This window comes from Vanessa cardui, chromosome 17 (genome assembly GCF_905220365.1).
Source record: "Vanessa cardui chromosome 17, ilVanCard2.1, whole genome shotgun sequence".
Lineage (NCBI taxonomy): Eukaryota > Metazoa > Arthropoda > Insecta > Lepidoptera > Nymphalidae > Vanessa > Vanessa cardui.
Genome location: NC_061139.1, coordinates 12,277,144 through 12,301,700, shown reverse-complemented (window position 1 = coordinate 12,301,700; position 24,557 = coordinate 12,277,144). Strand labels below are relative to the sequence as shown.

General features: G+C 36.2%; 2 protein-coding genes across 3 annotated transcripts in view; both read right to left on the bottom strand.

Moving 5' to 3' along the window:
- Positions 1 to 666: 666 nt before the first annotated feature.
- On the bottom strand, positions 667 to 4,592 carry LOC124537064. The gene is made up of 4 exons (XM_047113777.1): positions 4,472 to 4,592; positions 3,293 to 3,485; positions 1,771 to 1,988; positions 667 to 1,367 (listed from the first exon to the last, which is right to left on the bottom strand). Exons 1-4 carry the CDS (start codon positions 4,590 to 4,592, stop codon positions 667 to 669), a joined length of 1,233 nt encoding a protein of 410 aa, XP_046969733.1.
- Positions 4,593 to 8,980: 4,388 nt separating this feature from the next.
- The window catches only part of LOC124536634 (Ig-like and fibronectin type-III domain-containing protein 2), a 62,474-nt gene continuing 46,897 nt past the window's right edge, over positions 8,981 to 24,557 (bottom strand). Inside the window, exons 8-27 of one of the 2 annotated variants that reach the window (XM_047113159.1) lie at positions 23,866 to 24,019; positions 23,165 to 23,325; positions 22,607 to 22,820; positions 22,354 to 22,479; positions 21,708 to 21,888; positions 20,585 to 20,719; positions 20,006 to 20,184; positions 19,380 to 19,518; positions 18,573 to 18,708; positions 18,103 to 18,304; positions 17,669 to 17,774; positions 17,332 to 17,472; positions 15,923 to 16,101; positions 14,256 to 14,423; positions 11,933 to 12,056; positions 11,538 to 11,739; positions 11,020 to 11,192; positions 10,611 to 10,783; positions 10,442 to 10,525; positions 8,981 to 10,361 (exon numbers count right to left, since the gene is read on the bottom strand). In XM_047113159.1, coding sequence (XP_046969115.1) covers positions 10,170 to 10,361; positions 10,442 to 10,525; positions 10,611 to 10,783; positions 11,020 to 11,192; positions 11,538 to 11,739; positions 11,933 to 12,056; positions 14,256 to 14,423; positions 15,923 to 16,101; positions 17,332 to 17,472; positions 17,669 to 17,774; positions 18,103 to 18,304; positions 18,573 to 18,708; positions 19,380 to 19,518; positions 20,006 to 20,184; positions 20,585 to 20,719; positions 21,708 to 21,888; positions 22,354 to 22,479; positions 22,607 to 22,820; positions 23,165 to 23,325; positions 23,866 to 24,019 — 3,169 coding nt within the window. In that variant the 3' untranslated portion in view covers positions 8,981 to 10,169. Of the gene's footprint in view, positions 10,362 to 10,441; positions 10,526 to 10,610; positions 10,784 to 11,019; positions 11,193 to 11,537; positions 11,740 to 11,932; positions 12,057 to 14,255; positions 14,424 to 15,922; positions 16,102 to 17,331; positions 17,473 to 17,668; positions 17,775 to 18,102; positions 18,305 to 18,572; positions 18,709 to 19,379; positions 19,519 to 20,005; positions 20,185 to 20,584; positions 20,720 to 21,707; positions 21,889 to 22,353; positions 22,480 to 22,606; positions 22,821 to 23,164; positions 23,332 to 23,865; positions 24,020 to 24,557 lie in introns of both variants that reach the window. The other variant, XM_047113158.1, reaches the window with a different exon arrangement.

Here is a 24,557-nt window from a genome sequence, read left to right as displayed (position 1 = left end):
CTATTTTTATATTATATAATATAAAGTTGCATTGATAAATATTTCTTCAGCGTAGGTATAAAACAAAAACATTTCAAGTCGTCGTCTTCGCTCAAGTCTTTATATTTTACAGCAGTATTTTTAATTGTTATTTTTAATTAAAATTAACAAAACAACTAAAAATTAATTAATTGTTAATTGTTACTAATACAGTTAACAATTAAATAATTGTTAGTTGTGATTTTCCACAATTACAATTGATTAATTGTTAACTGTAGTTTTGTAGATTAACAATTAACAATTAATTAATTGTTAATCTTTAATTGTTCCTGCAATTAAAATTTGCCCAACACTGGGTACCACCAACTCATCAGTTATTCTATCGCCAAATAACAGTACATAAACGGAGAGTGAGCCAGTGTAACTACAGGCACAAGGGACATAACATCTTAGTTCCCAAGGTTGGTGGCACATTGACGATGTAAGGAATAGTTAATATTTCTTAAAGCGTCATTGTCTATGGGTGATGGCGACCACTTACCATCAGGTGGCCCGTATGCTCGTCCGCCAACCTATACCATAAAAAAAATCAATAAAAGAAATTAATAAAAAAACCCGTGTACAAAATCTATATTTTTATTTAATCGTAGTATTTTTGTTGCTACTATTACATTACATATGTGATCATTAGACAATCGATTTCAATGTCGTGTAAGTAGAATAAGTTGACTTTAGTATATTCATCAAACAAACGAAATTTAACTTAAGGACTCCACCAGCTGATAGCGTCAGAGTTTTCTGTGACATCATTAACATCAGAAGGACAGTTCTTTGATTGGTTCTGTTGAAGTTCTCCCATTTACAAGAATATATGGTTTTCTCGAACTGGTTGCACGCATCAATCAACCTCTGCCCAGACACACAGTCCATTGCTATTTGAACGAACGTATATGGTAGTTGCAGATATGTCTTGTCCAGACCACCAAGCAGTTCAGCTATTATACAAATGCCATTAATAAAATATTCAGTAGCTATTATAGGCCTTATTTCGTGATCGAATTCATGCTGAAGACTAATATTTTCAATGTGAAACCTTATGATATCTTTTAGACGAATTTCAATGAAGTCGTTCATTATTTTTTTCTGGATGTCAATATCGTGTACGTTATCAGTTATTCTATGTTTTATATGATTGTAAAAGTTCTGACTATCATCCCATATTGTAATTAATTCTTCACTAAGTGTGTACATTTGTGCTTCGTTGTAGCCTACGATAACTATGACATATACCGCACCACTGACCATTGTGTAGACCGCAAACGCAACGCTTATAGTCGAGGCCGTTGTTGCTATTTCGTAATTGGGAGTCTCCAACATGGGTTCTAGACCTAAGAAAATATACATAAATTTTATAATGTGGTCAAACAAAGCACAGTTAATAAATTTAGAGTAGTTATAACATCAACATGTAGATTTCCCACAGCTGAGTTAAGGCCTCCTCTCCCTTTGAGGAAAAAGTTTTGGAATATATCCCACCACGCCCTTTCAATGCGGTAGAAAACACATGTGGCAGAATTTCGTTGAAATTAGACACATCTAGGTTTCTTTCACCGCCGAGTACGAGATGAATTGTAAACACAAATCAAGCACATGGATATCCAGCGGTGCTTGCCTGTGAACCCGCAATCATCGGCTAAAATTCACGTGTTCTAACCACTGGGTCATCTCGGATCTCAGTTATAAAGTAATTTAAATTTAAATATGCTTAAGATAGTATACAAATGTTTTTACCATAAATTATGAAGAATTCAACGGTAAAGAGTCTTCCAGGAATTAGAAATGGAATCAAGATGTAGATGGACGCATCGGAGATGAGAAATAACCAAATGACAGTGGCTCGTCTCTTAATAACTCTGAGGTTCTTTCGTAAGTTCTTGGCGAATCTTGTGCCGGGGATTACTCGTGAGTCACATTTTAAAAATCGTTCGACAGTGTTGCAAACTTCTTTCCTGTATTCATTATAAATAAAAAAAAAAAATGATTTTGTTACATTGTATAATTTGTTTTAAAATATTATATATTTTAAATTATTTTTAGAAATATTTTTTTTTTTAAATAAAGGGCAAGCTTAAATCATTTATTGATTTGTAAATGGAATTATTTTTTAAAACTACCTACATATTCAAAAAATAAAATTTTAAATGAAAGTCATCACAGAAGTCATTTAAAAACTTTAGATTTTTCTAGAAATAACTACTTGACAATACTTAAGCGAGCTACGTAGTACGTATTATACATATACATATTATATAAACTTTATTTAGATATGATATACGTATGTAACATGTATAAAACCCAAAGTAAAGTATTTCGACACATGACTGAAATGTGACACAATTGTGTGACACTTGTGTTTCCAACAAAATTTTGTAGTTGGATGTTATTGCCGACTTTCGACAGTTCTTCTCAGGTCAGGGTATATTCTTTTCCGAGCCGGTAGTATTGTTTAATGTGATAATCAATAAGTAAGTTTAATGCTTCTATATTAAATAAAGGAATTTGATTTTGAGTTTATACCTAGTTCTCATTTTCATACAACAACAAATCTCAGAGGTTTATGGTAAGACGTCATGGGGTCAGGAGACCAGTAGAGTTGCGAGGAGGCACTAATTGACTGCACGTCGGGAATTTAAAAGTTGCGGTGGCCGACCAGCAAGCTCAAGCCGGCCCCGTTGCCCAGGGTTCACCACGAGGGAATGACTGATATGCACCCCAGCAAAACGGAGTTTATAATTTCAGAAGAAGCTACTTTAACTGCCGCCAATAAAATCGAGCGGGTATTCTAGTCTCAGGTTAAGAATGAGGTGGAAACTTAATCTTTATGCAAATCAGTGCTCACGCACAAATAACTAATACCACAGAGAACAATATTTGACGCCAATATCACATTTAACCGCGGCTGACCATAATTGTCAACTTCAACTCCATGGAAATTTATGGGATTTCATCAATGTAAAGAAATACTAAGGCGAATTACAGATAAATAGCCGAATAATCTCATAACCGTTCTCAGGACGCCCACAAAATACTGTGAACTTGATTGAAAACTACAAATACTTTATTCCTTATTATTGTGCAAATCGAATGATATACGTTAATTTACGGTTTGTTATCTTTATTCCTACTTCGATTGGAATAATTGGTTATATTTGCTTAGGCTAAAATAAGGCTACTAAGGTACATTGATCGTTGAATTATATTCCTTCAGTAGTTTTTAAGAGTTTCTCTTTCTACTAAACTAGCATGAACTTACGCACAAAATTTCATGTAGCCGAACTTAGTCATGCAAGTTATACTGCACGTGCAAAACGCAAGGGCCCCAGATGCCGCCTCAATGTTTGATTTACCATAGCGGAAGAAGACCAGCCAGAGCATGGAAAACACGTAGGCATACAAGTAGGTCAATACCACGATTGTGGTAATCAAGTAGAAAACCAATGGAATACCTGAAAAAAGTACAGATAAGTATTATAATTTGAACTTACTCCATGATTTCTATTCATCTCTCAATACAATGGAACATTTAAACCTTTCAACCTCCCGTGTAGTAGCAAGGGTCTACATTCCAGTTGGTGTTGGGGCTATGTGTAGGCTTGTTGGGATAGGTACCTACTAGTCAGAATGATCTAATGTCCTGAATAATCTAATATCATACTTCTATCAAACAAAATTACTAGAATCATTAGGTTCCAGTTTGAAAGTTGACCAGCGTGACTTCAGGCGTAAGAGACATAACGTCTTAGAGCCCAATTAATAGCGCATTAGCGATGTAAGAAATACTTAATATTTCTTACAGCACCAGTGTCTATGGGTGTTGGTGACCACAAACAATCAGGTGACCCAAACGTCTACTACCTACCTCATAAAAAAATTAAATCAGGCAATGTTAAAAAACAAAAGTCTAAGTGAAAGTCGTCTAAACTTTTTCAAAAAAACAAATAAATTCATGTCCTTGTTAGTTAAGCTGCTGCCAGTAATGCTGAAAATTTACCAGTATAATTATTTTTAGTAAGATTTAGAGATATCAAGGATTTTAAAACTATTAGACAATAATAAAATCTCTGCAACAACTTCCAGTGAAACCAGCCAGTGATGTAATGTGAGTTAGGATGAGCCTTTTTTTTCTCGCTGGAAAAACGCATTACGCGCTTCCCCCACGTGATGACAAAAATTCTCCGGGGGTATGACTCCCCGGAGCCCTGAACGCCGAGTGCGCCCAAGCACACCGGGTTTACCCACTAAAAAACAAGCGTCACGCTGTCCGTCTTTCGGCGGGCGCCACGGGATCGCTTACGCATCCTGCCGTGACGGAGATAGGATGAGCCTAAGCTTCTGTGAATGTTTTACACCAATATTTACAAATAAAATTGGAAGATTTTGTGTCAATTATTCAATCATTGCTGTGTATTATTATAGTTAAGCCAGGACTTACGTTTTTTGTTCTTCTTGTCGATATTGACGGTTACAAATCGTAATAAAACAGCCATATTAGAAAACATCGTCGGTAGGTCGCAATGATTGAGTCCAAACTTGCCGAGAGAGAGCTTCATCATTCCTTAGTTCATTTATCAAATATTCTCAAGTGGGTTTAACTCTAGTTAAATTAAAATGTACTGCAATATTGACAAATAATTGTTTTTCGATTTATGGTACTTCAAATCGTGTATTTCTTATTCAATTACTTTGTACATTGTGACATTTTGTAATATTTGAAATAATAATGGAGTAATAATGGAAAAGACCATACCTTGAAATATTAACGCAATATGTTCATATAAATGACGATTTTAATCTATATTTCTTCTGTTTGTACGTATGTCCCCTTGCTTTAATGGTCAGTTATGAGATTTAAACAGCAATGAAGGTTTGGTTGGTAATATCTAGATAGTAACAGCCTGTAAATTTCCCACTGCTGGGCCTCCACTCCCATTAAGGAGAGGGTTTGGAACATATTCCACCACCCTGTTTTAATGCGGGTTGGTGGAATACATATCTGGTAGAATTTCGATAAAATTAGACACATGCAGTTTCCTTGCGATGTTTTCTTTCACCGCTGAGCATGAGATGAATTGTCAACACAAATTAAGCACATTTATATAGTGGTGCTTGCCTGGGTTTAAACCCGAAATCATTGGTTAAGATAGAAGCACGCATTATTACCACTGGGCCGTCTGCGCTCTAATATAATAAATATATAGATATCAGATTCATAATGATTTCCTATTAAAGATTGCATATTTTTGTCATGTGATTTATGATAACGAGAGAATAGTTGTCGGAGATTATTAGTATAGTTTTAATTGAAGATCTTTCAAAGTGGCTGTTATTATTATAAAGACTATATAATTGCGGTTGAAATTACACTAAATTAATAACAGAAGTAATGCGCTCATCAAGGGTTAGAATTATCGACGATTGGATATTGGTTTGCAAATTTGACTATTACGCATTTTGGATACTCAATGTAAGTTATGATGTCGAAGAATACTACAAACTGCACCCATTTTGCACTTACCGGCGCTATGCGTACTTTGTCCCCCGTATAAACATCGCCGGGGGTAGGTGTTGTCTCTGTACTCCGGGAACTTCTCTAACTTGGAGGCCGAAAACTGTAGGCCAATCGTCGACACAGTAGCATATGCTACGGTTAGCAAGCGATGCCCGTAAAAATACGTAGTGGGTACGGTCAGTTTTTTGTGGATATTCCGGTGCTGGCGAGCCCTACGTACCATAACTTTACGAGAGGGAAACGCGTAAGAGAGTTTTTCCAGCTAAAAATAAAACGCAAACTGTTTGCTCAGAAATGGCGACCTTAGGGCTATGTGGAATATGATACTAAATCGAAAAAAAAAACAAACAAGATTATTCCAAATTTTAAATCGTGTACTAATTTAGAGTACCTAAGATATCGTTTGATACATTATTACTTATTTAACCTAAACCAACTAAAAATATTTGCAGTTTTGTTGGCTTGTTTGATTACTCGTTTTAGTAATAATATGACTAAATTAAATTCTGCTTTAGCTGATCTTTAGCTGATGTCATTGTAAGAATTCGCTAGATCTGTCGAAATATTATGGAACTGTGAAATATGGTTGCAATTTAACGTATTATTTTTCGCCATATCGTAATCTTAAGTGAATGTAATAGTTATAAAAATTACATTACACGTGTAATGTTATAAAAATTACATTACACGTGTAATGCAACCCATTTCAAATAAATTATTAATAAAAGTTTAGTTAAGGGTGTAGGTGACAACGTGACGTTAAATTCAAAAAAGTAACAAAAAGTATTAAAACGAGATAGAATAGTTTACAAAATAAACATTTATGATATTAGTATAGATAATATATTGTTCTCGTTTTAAACAAAGACATTTTTAACTAGAGGAACAAATTACACGAAAGAATTCGCAATTTAAAAAATACCATTCTTTCGACTCAAGCCGACATTTAAGATATGTCCTTTATTTATTCGTTTCAATTAGTTAAATAGTTCGCCGAATTTATATTTAGTGGGCATTTGAAGCAACTGAAATAAAAGTCTAAAAACTCGACGTAGAATTAGTTCGAGCAATGTTAATAAGTGTCAAATGAGATTCGAATAAAGTTCTACCATTAGCTTATTGTTTAGGGGTGAAGGCTCATTGGAATAGCGTCAGTGGTTGATCCGATCAGTCAGGATAGTCGTTACTTTATTCTTATTTTTTTTATCTTATATCTTGGCGGACGAGCATATGGGCCACCTGATGGTAAGTAGTCACCATCATCCATAGACAATGACGCTGTAAGAAATATGAACTATTCCTTACATCGTCAATGTGCCACCAACCTTGTGAACTAAGATGTTATGTCCCTTGTGCCTGTAGTTAGTTACACTGGCACACTCACCCTTCAAACCGGAAAACAACAATACTCATTACTGTTATTAGGCGGTAGAATAACTGATGAGTGGGTGGTACCTACCCAGACGGGCTTGCACAAAGCCCTACCACCAAGTAAACCGTTTGCGATAATTTTGACCACGATAACAGTTTTTAGACGCTGAGCATCATGTTGAATATTAAAAGGTACACAATACTTTATTTTGTATTATGGTGTACCGCTTACTAAAAAGTTTTTTTAGAATAATCTTTATTAAGTTTATTTTAAGATTTGTTGTGAACTTGGATGCGTTTGGGGTGTGGAAGGCACACTTAAGCATCTTAGCTTTCTAAAGTTCGTCGCTGAATAGCGGTGTGAAAGATCCAACATTTAACTTAAGGGCATATCCTGAGAAGATTCCCCTCTTAAGAAGGTAACCCTTCTTGTCTTTCATATATTTTTGGACGAAGTTATTTTACACTTGCAGTAGTATAATAGCAGAAGTTGTCTCATAAGGAACACTATTCCCCCTCCAGGCTATACTTTCCTCTCTCTCTCTATTTCTATTGTATACTGCTTTGATATAAAATTAATTAACCTTATACTTTGGCATTTATATAATTTATTTACACGTCATTTAGTAACAATTTCATATTTAGTCATTTATATATTTTCAAACATTGCTATTTTACTTCAATTAAAGTATATTTATAAAGCGTAGCTGGCTGATTTTGGATATCAACTTTTTAATTTACTTCAAATAATTTGTAACGCAGCAGTAATCTTGCTTGCTTACCTCTTTATTAAACGAAAACGCATGTTTAATTATTCTTATTTTATATGAACTTATTATTATTTTTTTGTTTAATAAATTCTGAAATACAATTATCGTTTGAATATCGAATTCAATATTTACACGAGCTCCATTTGCGCGCCCTTAGGTTCTTCAAATCAAATAGTTTACTGAACTTGTTGAAATTGGATTGGACTCTCGATGATAGTTTGCGCGCTTGTACGCGATTGTTCACGACTGTACGATTGTTTGCTCAAATTTACGATGAGTTTGAGTGTTTCGATGAGAGAACTTATTGATTTTCTACAATAGGGATTATTTGTACTGTTTGCATGCATTCGCGAAAATGTAAATTTTATTTATAATGAGATTTTTAGGTGGTAATTATACAAGCAAAAGTTACTTTGGTCTTTCACTGCCAAACTACTGATCCGAATTTGATGAAATTTCATATGAATCTAGGTTGAACTCAAAGGCAGGACAAAGTTTTTTTAACCTGACGCCCAAACCCAATAGAATAATAATATAGAGTTTTTTCCTGTTAAAACTGGCTTACGTCTGCGGATGAATTGGGGAGGTAATAGGTATTTTTTTAAATATATTTTAGGGATGCAAAGTAGGCTATACTCTAACTTAAGGCTTTAATCGATCTCTGTGTTAAATTTCATTCAGACCTGCTCCGCAGCTCTTGTGTGATTGATTAACAAACAACGACTCATTAAAAAACATAGTTTTTAAAGCATTTTTTAAATAAATAATTAAATAACATCACATACATTACTCCGATCCCAATGTAAGTAGCTAAAGCACTTATGGAAAATTTGAAGTAACGACAGTACCATAAACACCCAGACACAAGATGACATAGAAAACTAATGATAATCAACATCAACTCGGCCGGGAATCGAACCCGGGACCTTGGAGTGGCGTACCCATAAAAACCGGCGTACACACCAATCGACCACGGAGGTCGCCAAAGTGGTCGTTTTCAAATGTCAAATATTTATATCAAGCGCGATTAACAAGGGCTAGCAATGCTTTGCAGTTGAGCGTAGGCTTGTAAGGAAATCTGATAAGTGGGTTGTACTTCTGCAGACGTATATTAAACCCTTCCATCATGTAGTAGTGGGTATGAACTTAATAATAAGTAGCAACAAGTCAAATGAAACAAGTTGGTTTCTTAAATATTTTTTTTTATTAATATTATTTACAAATCTAATCACATCCGTCTTTTATCTAAATTACTTTAATAGAATAGGAAGAAGTTCCTAATAAAAACTACTGATCACATTCTCCTCTGAGCAAATTTTAAACGATATCTTACTTCGTATGTTTTTATTCAAATTTTCTATCAAAATAAATGATATTTTATTTAATAAATGAACCGAAGGTGCTTTTATGTTATTATTATTAGCTACTCCTGTTTTAAGTTACGTTACTTGGAGGAGTTAATAATAATAATAAAAATATTTTAAAAGGTTAAGCGACATCTATTAGAGATTCATTAAATTAAAATTGTCATTAATGGATAACAGATGGCGCTAAAAATATTTGGTATGTTTAACGGTTATTGTCATTTAAAAACATACGCAGTATGAAAGTAAACTATTCCGAAACATATAAAACGTGTGTTTAATTTCCGTATACAACAAAATAATTATAAAAATCTATTCTTTTAGGTACTAAAAAGTTTATAAGGATAATTATTATTCCTTCAAGAATCGAATGTATGTACATTTCATTATTTGCAGTTTCTATTTAAAATTTTGATATCATTATATATAAACAATAATTCGTTATTCTTACTTAGGTACTTATGGAATGTTTATGTACAATTAGTCATACTTTTACATACCAAACAGTAACTAAGTCTAACCTACTGTATTGTTCGAAGGCACATTTTTTTTATAGAAAATTTCTAAATTACTTCTTCAAAACTGACGCTACGTAACACTAAATACAATCATTTCGCCAAATACCACAACCGAGACGAACAAGAACGGCTGTGGTATTCGGCAAATACAATATTTACATGATTTTTTTTTGGTTTACATCACATTAAGTAAGGTAGGTATTGAAAATATATTTATCTACACTCCGCTCAGACACGCCTTAATCTCACAATGTCTAATGTATTGCTCCTATCCCGTACCCGCAAAATTCCTACAAATATATTTGGTGGTCACTGATAAAGTTCCGTTTCGACGTGCGAGCGGGAGGACGCCAGCGTGACGTCACGCCGGGTATACTCTAAGACTCTACGCACATAACACCACGCATGAGCGTCTGTCTATCAACTGTTGTCGAAATCGTTACTGGAAACCGAGGTCCAGTCCTCACTCTCGCCAAACGGGAGCGAGAAGCAGGAGTTCGGGCTGGGCGGGAGCGGGACGCGTGGCGGGGCCGCTCGGCGAGGGCGCCACCCGCGGCGTGAGGCGCGGCGAGCGGAGCGGCGAGCGGCGCGCCGCGGGCTATGGCTTGAGGCGCTTGAAGCCCGCGCCGTCGTGTCCGAGCTTCAGCTCCTCGTACAGCGACGGGTCCACCTCCCGCGCCGCCGCCAGCGTGCTCCCGGGGTTCTGCGTCTCCTGTCTCCACGCGGCGCTGTTCGAGATGCCGTTTGCGATGCCATTTTCACCGTTAGCCGTGCCGTTTGGCATTGTGCCCTGTGAATGAAAATATGTTCATTTTATTGATAAGCCAAAGGCTCTCCAAAAGAATTGCAAAAAAAGTCCTAATGTATTACATTGACGGCATTATCAGGATTTGGCTCTCGTAGGTAGCTTGGATTTTCGAACGCGACTCCACCCTGAGCTTTTAGTCTAAGATTCTGAAAAACAAAACAAAATTGTGTTAAATATTGAAACACATTTAAAACTACTCAAAATTATTTAAAGTTGTGATGGTTTTAATACCTTTCTATGTCTATAATACAATCCTGCAGCTAGCAGGATAGCGGCTACTAGTATACAGGCTACAGCTACGCCAACAGCTGAAGCTGTTCCAGAAGTTGACACTGGAGCCGCGGCAGCAGCGGTTTCCTGACCAGCTGTTGTAAACATTATCGGCTGGCTGAGGGATGATGTACCTGGTGATGGAAAAAAGATTGAACTCGTCAGTGTTTCTTCTCTTGTCGTAAGATATGGGAGAAAATCTGAGAAACATTACAATTCCAGTCAGTCTTTGTAGAAATTTTCTAATTGTGCAAAATCTCTCAAATCGCATTAAAATAATTTCAAAATATCAGCCAGAAATTCTCGCATTAGATTTCTGGTGCATCTATATATTTTATTTCCATTTTTTTAATCAAACGTATCTACTTACCGACATCGTTTGCTGCTTTCACTACGCATTCATATCTGACATCATCCTGTAGTCCAGTGAGAACAACACTTGTCTCGCTGGTATCCAACTTTTCTGGTACCTTAGCACCATACGCTCTCCAGAACACCCGGTACAAGTAGACCGTGTCAGGGTTCTTGCGCGGAGGCTCCCAGCTGTTGATAACACAGGCTTGTTAATTAAAATTATAATATATAATTTAGTAATTCTTTAGGCTTTAAGAACTCTAAATTTTCGCCGATACAATAGTGTTGAAAAGTTATTTAAATGTTGGCATAACTAATCTCTCCCACAAAATATATGCTTCGATATTTTTGCCCTCGGAATATTATTGATATACGTAAGCGGATCATTGGGGATTGCTTATTCTAATTTTATAGTTGAAGTACTATATCTATAATATAATATACTATATCGAGATGGAGAACCTCTGTGGACGCCCTCTGCCCCATCTAGGGGTCATAGGACTTTAAGTCAAAGTCAAGTCACTATAAAAGTACCTTAAGAGAACAGCGTTAGGTGTTGGTGCAGCATGTGCTTTCAAGTTCCTTGGTGGTCCAGGCATCTTAGCTCCAGAGTCCCTGAAGCAAGCTAGAGCTCGCCTCGCGTGCTGGAGAGCGCAGGTTCTGGAGACCGGTCCACCACGACAGAGTTCCAGGCAGTTACGCGGAACGCCCCAAGATGCGCAGCAGCTTCTGTGATCTGGAAATGTATATATGTATTTATATTATTAATATTTTTTTTATTTAATGGTTTATCGTTCCAAATTGACTCGATAGACCTTTATTTTAAAAGGTAACAAGTACGCATTTGTGTTTGATGTTAAAGGAACTCTATTTGTGCTCAATATAATGTTTATTTTGGTCTACTCTTAAAGTTGACATTTATTTTTTACCCGATCCATCTGCAGCACATTTCATGAGCTTGTCGAAGTCATTCATGCACTCAGGTCGGTCCATGATGTTGTCCATGTCTAAGTGGAAGCTGCATGCGTCGATGCACGCTGATGATACGTTCATCTATAAAAATGGTTAAGACACTTGAGTTTTGGTCAATTTTATAGTTTAGCATTTATTTATATTCGATAAGAAGACAACAGTTGTAGATTTCAACCGAATATAAATAGATTTAGAATAGAATTGGAAAGTCTTCACTAATAAACTTATATAATTTATTTAATATATTGCGTTATAAACTTACATCGAAACTAATGTTAGTAATATAAAAAAGCCCGTCTGGGTAGGTACCACCCACTTATCAGTTATTCTACCCCTAAATGACAGTACTCAGTATTGTTGTGTTGCGGTTTCAAGGGTGAGTGAGCCAGTGTAACAACAGGCACAAGGGACATAATATCTTAATTCCCAAGGTTGGTGGCACATTGACGATGTAAGGAATTGTTAATATTTATTACAGCGGCATTGTCTACGAGTAATAGTGACCACTTACCATCAGGTGGCCCATAAGGTCGTCCACCAAGCTAAACTATAAAAAAATCATTTTATATTACTCCATATCCTTTCCTATCCACGATTCGTCCATTCGAATTGTTCAGCTGTTATTTCAATATACCTAATCGCCTTAATTTTTTTTATATACCTTTTAGTTCGTTAGGGCTTTTTGGAATTAGTAAAATCAACAGAACATATTTTTATCTTTTTGTCATTCAGATATATTAAAATGTACCGTTTATTTTATTTCAAAACAAATTATCACAACTTAAAGTTTACCAGTTTACTTACATATTTAACATCCCAGGTTACTTCAATTAATATTATTAGTTCTAAGGATCTTTTTTAAATGGTTTTGCGGTCAAATTGGCCGTCTGATATTATTTCGCTGTATGATATATTAACTATTTCTGATATCGCCTAATGGCGGTTACGTTTGGAACCTAAGTCTATCCCTAGTGCATAACACATTCATTTCAAACCGAAACATTACAATACTAAGTAATGTTGGTGGTAGAATATTTGATAAATGGGTAGCTTGCGCTTCTAAATAATAAATAAAAAGTTTTATTTTACTGACGACCTCCGTGGTCGAGTAGTATGTACACCGGTTTTTGTACGTCACTCCGGAGTTGGATTATCAGCCGAGTTAATGTAGAAAAATTTAATAAGTTTTCTATGTTGTCTTAGTTGCGGGTGTTTTTGGTATCGTCGTTATTTCTGATTTTCCATAACACGAGTGCTTTAGCTACTTACATTGGGATCGGAGTAATGTATGTGATGTTGTCTAATATTAATTTAATTTATATTATTTATAAATTTAATTGGTATAGAATACCTAAAAATAAAATTCCAAAATTAGTACCGTATAATATACAACGAAAAGTTATCGAAGCAATTTCTAAGTTGTGAAGTTCGAAGCAATGTCATCCTTTCAAGTGTATCGTCTGTTGCCCGTCTGACGAGCCAGACTTTGTTTTAGGTCGCTTTCATTAAAATTAAGTAGCGTTATTGTTCGATAATTTAATTCCTGCCTGCCAAGTGCTCCATTTGTTTTGATAGCCGATGTTATTGTATTTAGTCTCGAAATTCTGGCATTTATAAGCGATAATTAATTTAGGTCGGTGATTTTAAAGTTTTTGGTTTGAAGGCATTGTTTTATTGAAATTGAATCATCAGACGTTATGATATTGTATATTTGTTTTTTGGAATGATACGAATATTAATTATAACTAGTTGCGCCTGCGAAATTGTACGCGTCTGAATTAAAAAGAAAATATTATTATAGCATAAGTTACTCCTTATTATATCAGTTATATAACAGTGAAAGTCCCGTTAAAATGAATCCAGTAGTTCCAGAGATTAACCGGAACAAAAAGAAAGACAGACAAAAATCGTAAAAAAATATATTTTGGTATATGTACCGTGTATACATACATATGCATTGAGTAAAAAAGAGCTATTTTAATATTACAAACAGACACTCCAATTTTATTATATGTATAGAAGATCACCTCACGTGACAAAAAAGACCAATGAATTCTAAGCCATAATTTTGCTCATGGACATTTTACAGTACTATGTTTACTTGTATAAACAGAATCTTCCTGATTGGTCTAAAATCCACTTTGGGTACTGTCGTCGGGCCTATAATGTCCCTCTTATAATAATTGTTTGTTCCATTTATGCATAATAGGGGGTGGATATACCTGTTTAAATCTTATATAAATCTGAAATATGAATATTTTTCGTATGGGCTGCACTTACCTGAGTACAGCACTCAGTGACGTTGTGGTGAGGGTTGCTGGTCCTCAGCCGCACGGACACTGGGCGTAAAGTCTTCCCGAAGGCGTTCTCAGCGTGACAGAAATAATCTCCCTCATCAGCTTCTGTTATCTTCTTGATTATCAGCCGCATCGTGTATTTAGTCTGTTCCTGTTCAAAGTATAATTTATGTATCATATGTGTGTATTTAATTAATTACTTAAAGAAATTAATTATTCAAAAGTATACTATATATACTTTCAGTAACATTTATCTTTCAAAGTACCGATTCAGATGTGTCTGTAAAAGGGTATACTTTAACATAAAAATATATAATGTAAAAATGATAAATTAATTTGTTTTTTTTTTTTTAGGAATTACGTGTCGCCCGTGAAATGTCATCATCGTTAGGAGTTAGGCATAAAAAGTAGCAGGTTATTGTTCTCACGATGTTTGCCTTCACCGACGAGTACGAGATTAATTATAAATACAAATTAAGTACATGGAATTTCAGCAATCATTGTCGCACACAGGATTTGAACCCACAATTATCTTTTAAAATGCACGCATTCCAACCCCTCAGTGATCGCGACTTCAGAAATGTCAGTTTAGATAGAGGTCTCCATATTGATTCTAAAATCCGTTGAGTAGTTTTTGTCTCTCAGATATGTAGGGATGAAAATATTTTTATCTTTATTAAAAACCCTATAGCGGTCCAAAGTGCCTTGACCTTCTGTAGAGTTGATAGAGCAAGTTTAGTTTTGAGGAGAGTCGCTCTAGGTTGCTACTTAGCTTCAACAATAGCCCGTGAATTGCTCTCGAGAAATCTCGCGAAAGCTCGTCTCAGTTTGTATAAGCTTTCGCATTTATTTATAAATGAATCAACTTGTCCTTGGATTTCTTTTAAACAAATTTGAGATTTCGCCGAGAGATTTCGCTTTGTCAGACATTATATCCAACTGAGATCTACTTTAATTAAAGTTCTTTCATTTTATCGTAATGTTGATGCCACAAGTATGCATAAATAAAGAGAGGAATATTCGCTTAACGTTCTACTCAAAAGGAGAGAAGGTCTTAGCCCAGCAGTAAAAGTAGTAAAAAGTAAAGTAACAGCCTGTAAATTTCCCACTGCTGAGATAAGGCCTCCTCTTCCATTAAGGAGAGGGTTTTTGGAACATATTCCACCACGCTGTTCCAATGCGGGTTGGTGGAATGCACATGTGGCAGAATTTCGATGAAATTAGACACATGCAGTTTTTCTCACTATGTTTTCCTTCAACGCTGAACACGAGATGAATTATATTTATTATTATTAATTCGCCTGGACTTGAACCCGCAATCATCGGTTAGGATGGACGGGTTCTAACCACTGGGTTATCTCAGCCCAGCAGTGGATCAGGATAAATTTTGATTTTGCGTACGAAAATACTTATTTGTGAAAATACTAATGATAAAAATAATAATATATTAATCACGTTCAAAAGATGTCTATTTCCGTGACGTCTTTAATTAAAAATCGCTAATGAATAGCGCATTTCCTATAATTAACCATAATTATCGACATCATTACGGTATGCCATAATTATTAATTCATTAAAATATAAATATATAATTTTGCACGACTCATGATACGCAGCAGAATGTTTTACGATCGATAAAAAAATTCTTACCTCGGGATCAGAAATTAATTGAATAGAGTAATTAGGTCCATCAATCACAGGCGTCCGACCATTGGGGTCTCTCCAGAACGCAATCGTGGGCTTAGGGAGAGCCTCAACCCTGCATTCCAAGATCACGGAGTCACCAGCGGCCGCCATTGTGATTCCCGACGCTTGGATTGTCGGTATATCTAAAGTATTACAACAATATAATATAGATAATTGTTTGGATGTCTTTAACGAAATAGGAATACTCCTTGTTGCGTCACAATATATTTACAATAACGTTATGTATATTCATAGTTATATTGATCACTTTGATAAAATCTGTGATAATCGATAATCTATGCGCATAAGAAGTAAATTCTTTTTGGGGCAAGGAATTCGTTTATAATAAAATTCCATGGAATTTTTTAACTTTGCCGTTTCATAAATTTAATTCATTTGTAAAAAAATACATTGGTAAAGATGTCATATTATTCATTACAAGTATATGCAGACGATAAAAAAGCTTGGAATTAATACTTGTGGATTTCCAGGCAGGATAAATTACATACATATAAAATTGTAATTGATTAACATGACTGTATTTTTAAATGTTGAAAAAGAGTAACTACTGAGTTTCTTGCCGTTTCTTCTCAGTAGAATCTAATTTCCGAACCGGTGGTACCTTTACTTAATTTTTAAATGACGACTCAAAAGTGCTTGTGAAAGCCTATTTGAGTAAAGTATATTTTGATTTTGATTGTTTATGCATTACTATAATGATATTAATTTGTATAATGGCAATAGGTAAGAGGGGAAAGGGGGAAGGGAGGAGATACGCGGATTCCAGTATTCGAGATAAAAGCATTTCATCAAACGCAATGAAAATCCGGATATACGCGTATCAAAGGGCGAGCGGATAACAAAACATTTGTTCACAAAAAGCGACAGCAGATCGAGCCGCTTTTCGGATCGCATATTAGTTGCGACGTTAAAACGATAACTATTAAGTAATTACTTTTAGTTTCATGTTACAATAATGTTATAGATTAATCAGATATTCTAACGTGAAATAGCCATACTAAGTATTTTTTGTTCTATGTATTTGAAGGTGCAGAAACTCACAGAATTCCTCATAACATATACGTAGCATGCCCTTATAAGGCGCATTAGTTCTAATATTGGAGGCACTTCACTGATGTAAAGGAACTACTATTTGTGATGTATAACTACTTGCCATTGTACCCATATTTATTGGAAAACAAACGATGAACATATAAAAAACAAATATAAGAAAATCATAAATCAATTAAGTTTAAAATAAAAACAAAAACAGAAAGTAGGAAAACAAGTGAGTTAATTTGTTAGACTGCCTACCTATTTTTATTTTAGGTCAATAGGAGTGTAAGGCTTGGTGACAAATAAGGAATTCTTACGTGATATGTTGATCTTTCTAGAAGCCTGCATGGGTGTTCCGTAGCCGTTGTCTGCATAGCAGGAGATGAGGTCCATGTCTCTGGTCACATTGTGGACCACAGTCACCATGTGACGTGTTACTTCTTGACGTACGAGGCGACCTGGAAGTTATCAAATCCTTTTAGAACGTATGTTTTGATGTCAATTTTGTTTTGTTTTTGGGCCATATGCGCACCAAAACTGAACAAATATCTGCCAAAGCCAAACTGCCAATAAGCTGGTAGTATGTGCCTTTTTGTTATTGGCCAAGCTGAATTTTCTTTAAATAACTTTGGTACTATGACATCTTGTACTTACCAGAAATGTACAAGGAGATGGTCGGTGTCGGAGTTCCCATCGCAATACAGAGTATTGTCATGCTGGTACCTTCTACCACCAAATTTACCGGGTTTATTGTGGGTGGCTGTTGGAAGAATATATATTTTTAATTAGTTATGTAACGATATATTGGCAAAAATAAACTCATTAGTAAAGTAAAGTAAAGAAATAGCCTAATAAATGGGCTAATAGCCTCCTCTCCCATTAAGGAGAGGGTTTGGAATATATTCCACCACGCTCTTCGCGAGCACGAGATGAATTATAAACATAAATTCAGCACATGAATATTCTGTGGTGCTTGCCTGGGTTTGTAGCCGCAATAATCGGAGATGCATAAATATAGAGATAAGATGTACGCGTTCTAACCCCTGGGCCGTCTCTGCAATATTAATATAAGTGTAAAAATAATATACCTCGACAAAAGCAGGGTATGCGGGATCAGTCCACGCCAGTAAAGTCTCAGAAGGCAGCGAGTCTCCAGCGTCCGAGTGAGCCTTCACCCAGGCCACGTACTGCGTGTTCGGTGTCAACTTCTCCAGAGTATGTCCCGTTACTGTCGTAGCAATCTTTGTGACATTTCCCTGATTGTTCTGACCTGGCATCTTGTAGTATAATCTAGATAGAAAAAAGATATTGCATTATAGAATATAAAATAAACCTGTGATTTAAGGAACTTTATTAGCAGACCGCGGTTGCGCTTGCGTTTTAGGGTATTGGTTGTCATGTGTGAAGCAAAAAGTAGTCTTTGTCCTTTCTTGTAGTTCAAGTTTGCTTCATATAAAAATTTCATCAAATTCGGGTCAGCGGTTTGGTCGTGAAAGAGCTACAGATAGATAGATAAAGTTACTATATTTCTATGTTTTTTATAAATATAATTACTCACGTATAAGATATCTTTTCATCGGGCAGAGAGAACTGCGGCGGCTGCCAGCTCAGCGCCAGCCACGTGGCAGAGTGGGACGATACCGACAGCGAGTGTGGGGGGGACGGGATACCAGACACCTCCTTGTTATCTTTGTCTATTTGAAATTTCATTCATTAAAACCTAATTTATCTTAAAAAGGTAAATAATTTAATTGATCAATTACTATATTCAATAAACATTCAACGACCTACATGGTCGAATTGTGTGTACACCGGTTTTCATGGGTATGCCACTCTGAGGTTTCGGATTCGATTCCAGGCCGAGTTAATGTAAAATGTCTGGGTATTTGTGGTACCGTTGTCATTCCCATAACACCACCTGTGTTATGGGAATGACGACGTTAGCTATTTACATTGGGATCAGAGTAAAGTATGTGAAGTTATTTCCCTTTCACATAACAACAACAGCCTGTAAATTCCCACTGCTGGGCTAAAGGCCTCCTCTCCCTTTGAGGAGAAGGTTTTGGATCCACGCTGTTCCAATGCGGGTTGGTGGAATGCACATGTGGCAGAATTTCTATGAAATTTGTCACATGCAGGTTTCCTCGCGATGTTTTCCTTTGCCGCTGAGCACGAGATGAATTATAAAAACAAATTAAGCACATTAAACAGCGGTGCTTGCCTGGGTTTGAACCCGCAATCATCGGTTAAGATGCACGCGTTTTAACCACTGGGCCATCTCGACTATTATACCCTTTCACATGATTTTTTCAAAATAAGTAGTTACTCATTTGTATGCATTACAAATATATTTATTACAACTTACCACCATCGGTGATGTTGATGAGTAACATGCTGGATGGTAGCGAAGTGCCGTGTTCATTCACCGCTACCACGAAGAGATGGTAGGTGCTGTTCACTTCCAGGCCTTCAATACGAGCCATCGTTTGTGTCACGTTCATTTGCTGTATCAAATTATGTATGAAATTATATATTAATACTGTATGATTATTGATTAATTAGGTGTCCAGGTTGGTCAGTAGCCTATCTTTTTAGAGTTTAGGGACGCTTTGTAGCAAATTTCAAAAAATCTAATTCATTGCTTTGCTCTTGCCCTTTCATGAAAGGGCAAAATAAATAACTTTCGCATTTATACTATTAGTATAGTTTCCAGTTTAATTGGTGCAAAATGTTATCTATGCTTCAAATAATTCGACCCAGGGAAATAGAAGAGACGTTTTCGTATAAAACACAATAAATTCTTTTAAATTCTATTTGAAAGTATTTCCGAGAGCTCAGAACACTTTACATTTCTCCTTTACAAAATAGTAAACAGTATTATAACCCTATGAATAAAATTACGTGAAAACGTTGCGTCGCTGCGTTGAAGAATAGCACTCCACCAAAGTGACTTTCGTGTCTACAATATTAGTAGGATCCTATATGACTTACATTATCCAATTGCACGCTATTGTAGTAGTAGGGTTGCGTGTTATTGCCAACTTTCTGCCAGTGCACGGTATATGATGTGGTGTTAGCGCCATCTGTTGGTGCTGTCCAGTCCAGGAACAGCTTGTCGTGAGACACAACAGCGTGGACCTCACGCGGTGGGCCAGGGAGAAAACCAGTACCTATTGTAATTGATGTTTTGTTTAATAAGACACAACCCATATACCTATAAGATTTTTTGGAAAAAATAATTCGGTTATTATATCCACTTTGGGCATCACCATAAATAATTGGGTACATTATTACCGTACTATGCTATTTGACTTTAATCCAATTATATCCAAGACTATTCAATTTATATTTTAAATACATATAAGAAAGATTTTCAAGCCCCAAAACCCTTCCTGTCTTATTAGATGTGGATAAAATTAAACTTAATGCGCTGGAAACTATTGATGTATTAAGTTAACAATAATAATTTGTCAACATTTAAAGCATATTTGATAAATAATTAAGATCTATTGTAAAAAGAAGTATTAGTGATTGTAAGGATTAAGTTAGCGGACGAGCTGGGCAACTCACCCTCCTCGAAGCACTGCACGATGTTCCCGACGTAGGCGATGCAGGTGTAGAACAGGCCGCTGTAGGCGCCCGCGCACGCGCCGCGACACGCCGCCGGCACGCCGCGCCGCGCACAGCACGTCTCGTGGTTGCGCCCTGCGACACGCAGGAGTCCCATTCAGTATTTAGCCAGATTAAGTTTATTAGCCAGGTGAAGTTTAGATTATTCCTTTAATCAATATACAACAACAGCCTGTCAATTCCCACTGCTGGGCTAAAGGCCTCCTCTCCCTTTGAGGAGAAGGTTTGGAACATATTCCACCACGCTGTTCCAATGCGGGTTGGTGGAATACAAGATGTGGCAGAATTTCTATGAAATTTGTCACATGCAGGTTTCCTCACGATGTTTTCCTTCACCGCTGAGCACGAGATGAATTATAAAGACAAATTGAGCACATGAAACAGCGGTGCTTGCCTGGGTTTGAACCCGCAATCATCGGTTAAGATGCACGCGTTCTAACCACTGGGCCATCTCGACTCTCAATATGCATATATAATATAAATTATTTCATGTTATGTATGAATGTCACAGAACTTTGCTTTTCTTTAAGAAAAAGTTTTGAAGCTAATTCTAGCTTGCTTCAATGTTTGTTTTCAAATGTACATGTGGTAAACTTTCACGCGCCATATTCAAGATTCCTTATAATGTTTTCCTTCAACCTCGATCGCGAGATGAATTATAAACACAAATCAATCACATTTATTTCCTCAATGCTAGAAGAGTTCGAACTTTCAACAACAACAACAACAGCCTGTAAATTCCCACTGCTGGGCTCTCCTTTTGAGGAGGAGGTTTTGGAACATATTCCACCACGCTGTTCCAATGCGGGTTGGTGGAAAACACATGTGGCAGAATTTCTATGAAATTTGTCACATGCAGGTTTCCTCACGATGTTTTCCTTCACCGCTGAGCACGAGATGAATTATAAAGACAAATTGAGCACGTGAAACAGCGGTGCTTGCCTGGGTTTGAACCTGCAATCATTGGTTAAGATGCACGCGTTCTAACCACCGGGCCACCTCGACTCAAATTTCCGTGGTCTTTTTTTTATTTGAACACGATAGTACCAAAATCATTTCTCACCTCCAGCACCACATCTCACGAGTTTGTTGAACTCCTGTTCACAGAGCGGCGCGAGGGTCCTCAGGTCGGACATCTTGGCGTCGTACGAGCAGAGCGGCATGCACACAGTAGACAGCTGCACTCTCTCACAGCACGCGGTTATGTTGTATGCGTTTGCATTCTCTTCTTCTTCTTCAATAACCTTAATTGGGTGATATTGAACATGGTTGAACATTAATTAAATCCTTTAATATATTTGTTTATTATATTTTTTGGAGAACGTAGAAAGTTTGGAATATTTGTTCAATCACGTGACTTGATCTCTCAAGTGTTAATGATGCTCATTATAGTTAATGTTTGTTAATGAATACAAGGCTATTTATTCTTTAAAAAATAATGTATTTTATCGAAAAGAGTGTTTTTTTAGTGATACCTACAACCTTGCACCTTGAATGGCCATACTAGTTCCGTGCAAGGTACAAATAACGATTGCATTAATTGGAGGTTCTTTCAAAGAAAAGGAGATCATTTTATATTTCATTAAATCGATTTTTTCTAAATCCAGTCGGATTTAGAAAAAATCGATTTAATGAAAAAAGAGAAGAAAAAGTATTATTACTTGAAAGATTGAAATCGGTTAAAATTGTTTTATGCTATTTAATCTTACTTGACTTTGTGTCCTAAATATAAGTCTTGGTGAAGCTTCACCAACTCCATGCTCGTTGACTGCCTCCACAAAGATCTCGTAATCCGCGTTCGATTCCAGATCTTCCAGGATAAATGGAGATTGAACCTATGAGAGATGATTAATAATTATAATTCAACTTTAGACTTTTTAATATTGTGCGTATGTTTACCAAAAAATCAATTTAAAAATACCAATGTTTTTGTCGAAGAAATAAGATGAGTAACAAGTTTACCTTTCCCAAAATTCTGTAATCCTCTTCTGATGACAACGACTTGTATTGCAAGTTGTAATACTGTACAGTATCCGCCAGCGCCGCTGGTGGTGCCCAGTGTACCACAGCGTAGTCGGTGTCGATGTTAGTCAGGTGGAGACGAGATGGTGGTCCCGGGAGGACGCCGTAACCTTGCAGCAGACAGTTGGTGTAGGAGTTCATGAAGCGAAGGCATCTGTCAAAATTATCTTTCATGAAAAAAATAACTAATATGAAGTTCTTTTTAAGACCTCCGTGGTCGATTAGCGTGTACACAAGTCTTTGCAACTCCAAGTTCCTGGGTTCAATTCTCGCCCGAGTCATTGTAGAAAAAGTTCATTAGTTTTCTATGTTATCTTTGGTGGTGGTACTGTCGTTATTTCTGATTATACATAACACAAGCTTTAGCTACTTACTTTGGGATCAGAGAATTGTATGTCATGTTGTTCAATGTTTATTTATGTATTGATATGAACACTTAAAGAACTTCGAGTAGTTTCTTCTTACAGAATAGTTTTCAGGTTATAAAATGTAACTCACTTGAAATGATTAAAGTCCAAAGTCGTGATGTTGCCACTGCATAATGGCAAACAGGATTCTGGGAGGCCTCTTGACCGACAACAGGGAGTATGGTCCAAGCCGTTGGCGAGGCAGCCGAAGGTTGTGCCGGCCCAGGGTGCACAGATCATCAAGTCTGTCACCTGCAACTGGTGATTAGAACGCCGTTCTCTGGGTGATTGTGCATTAGTCACAAATGGGTGGGGATGGAAGTGGATTTGATATCGTAAATGTCATTAATTTTCTGAACGAAGTGCAAGTGTTTTTGAGAATACATGTATGTGAAAAATGTATGTAAAAATTAAACAATCTATTGAAAATGGCATGGATGATTTTGGAATTTATGACAAATTAACAATGTAATAAGATTGTCTTAAATTGTCTTAAATTTTCGCGATTATTACACATTTAAATAAAACTAATTATAACGGATGAATCGCGTATATTAATTATTTTTAAACATCCCGACGTTTCGAGCACTTTGCAGTGTTCGTGGTCACGGGTAGACTGACAGAAACGTCGGGATGTTTAAAAATAATTAATATACGCGATTCATCCGTTATAATTAGTTTTATTTAAATGTAATAAGATTCAGATTCATTTGCTTTTGATTTTGATTTTGATGATGTAATTATGGAAGTGGTTTGAGAAACACATATAATTAAAGACAATAGTAAACTTACCCCTATTTCAAAGGTTTTCGTTGGATCACAAAGCTTATCAACACAGCCATAGTGGTTAACACCAGCGTTTATACAGCAACTCCTCACATCAGGAAGTTTAGGTGCTGATGCTACTTCAGTTGTTCTCATCTTTCCAGGAGTCAATGTTAATGATCTGATAAAAATCATTAAATTGGTTTGTAAACAACAACAACAGCCTGTAAATTTCCTACTGCTAGGCTAAGGCCTCCTTTTTCTTTGAGGAGAAGGTTTGGAACATATTCCACCACATTGTTTCACTTCCACAAACATATTAGTTTGTATACCAAGAGCCTTATCATCTGAGCAGAGTTTATCTTAATTAGGTGTTTATTTAATAGCCGTCCTGATAAATTGGTTTGGAGTTTAAATAATCTTATTTTCCTACATCTATGTGTAAGTAAACTGATTGACTACACACTCATAAATAAATATTTTTGGTCACATAGATTACGCTTACATAGACAGCTGATTTTTGTTATGGTATAGGTTGGCGGACGACCATATGGGCCACCTGATGGTAAGTGGTCACCATCACCCATAGACAATGACGCTATAAGAAATATTAACTATTCCGTACATCGTCAATGTGCCACCAACCTTGGGAACTAAGATGTTATGTCCCTTGTGCCTGTAGTTACAGGCTTACAGGCTTACAGGCATTTCAGTTTGAA

What these genes read in the sequence shown, in the direction of transcription:
- LOC124537064 (XM_047113777.1), bottom strand. Translation starts at nt 4,592, where the DNA reads ATGATGAAGCTCTCTCTCGGCAAGTTTGGACTCAATCATTGCGACCTA. An exon ending in CGACAAGAAGAACAAAAAAC is followed by an intron (nt 3,486 to 4,471) that starts GTAAGTCCTGGC and finishes TACTTTTTTCAG; the next exon opens with GTATTCCATTGGTTTTCTAC. An exon ending in TGAATTCTTCATAATTTATG is followed by an intron (nt 1,368 to 1,770) that starts GTAAAAACATTT and finishes ATATTTTCTTAG; the next exon opens with GTCTAGAACCCATGTTGGAG.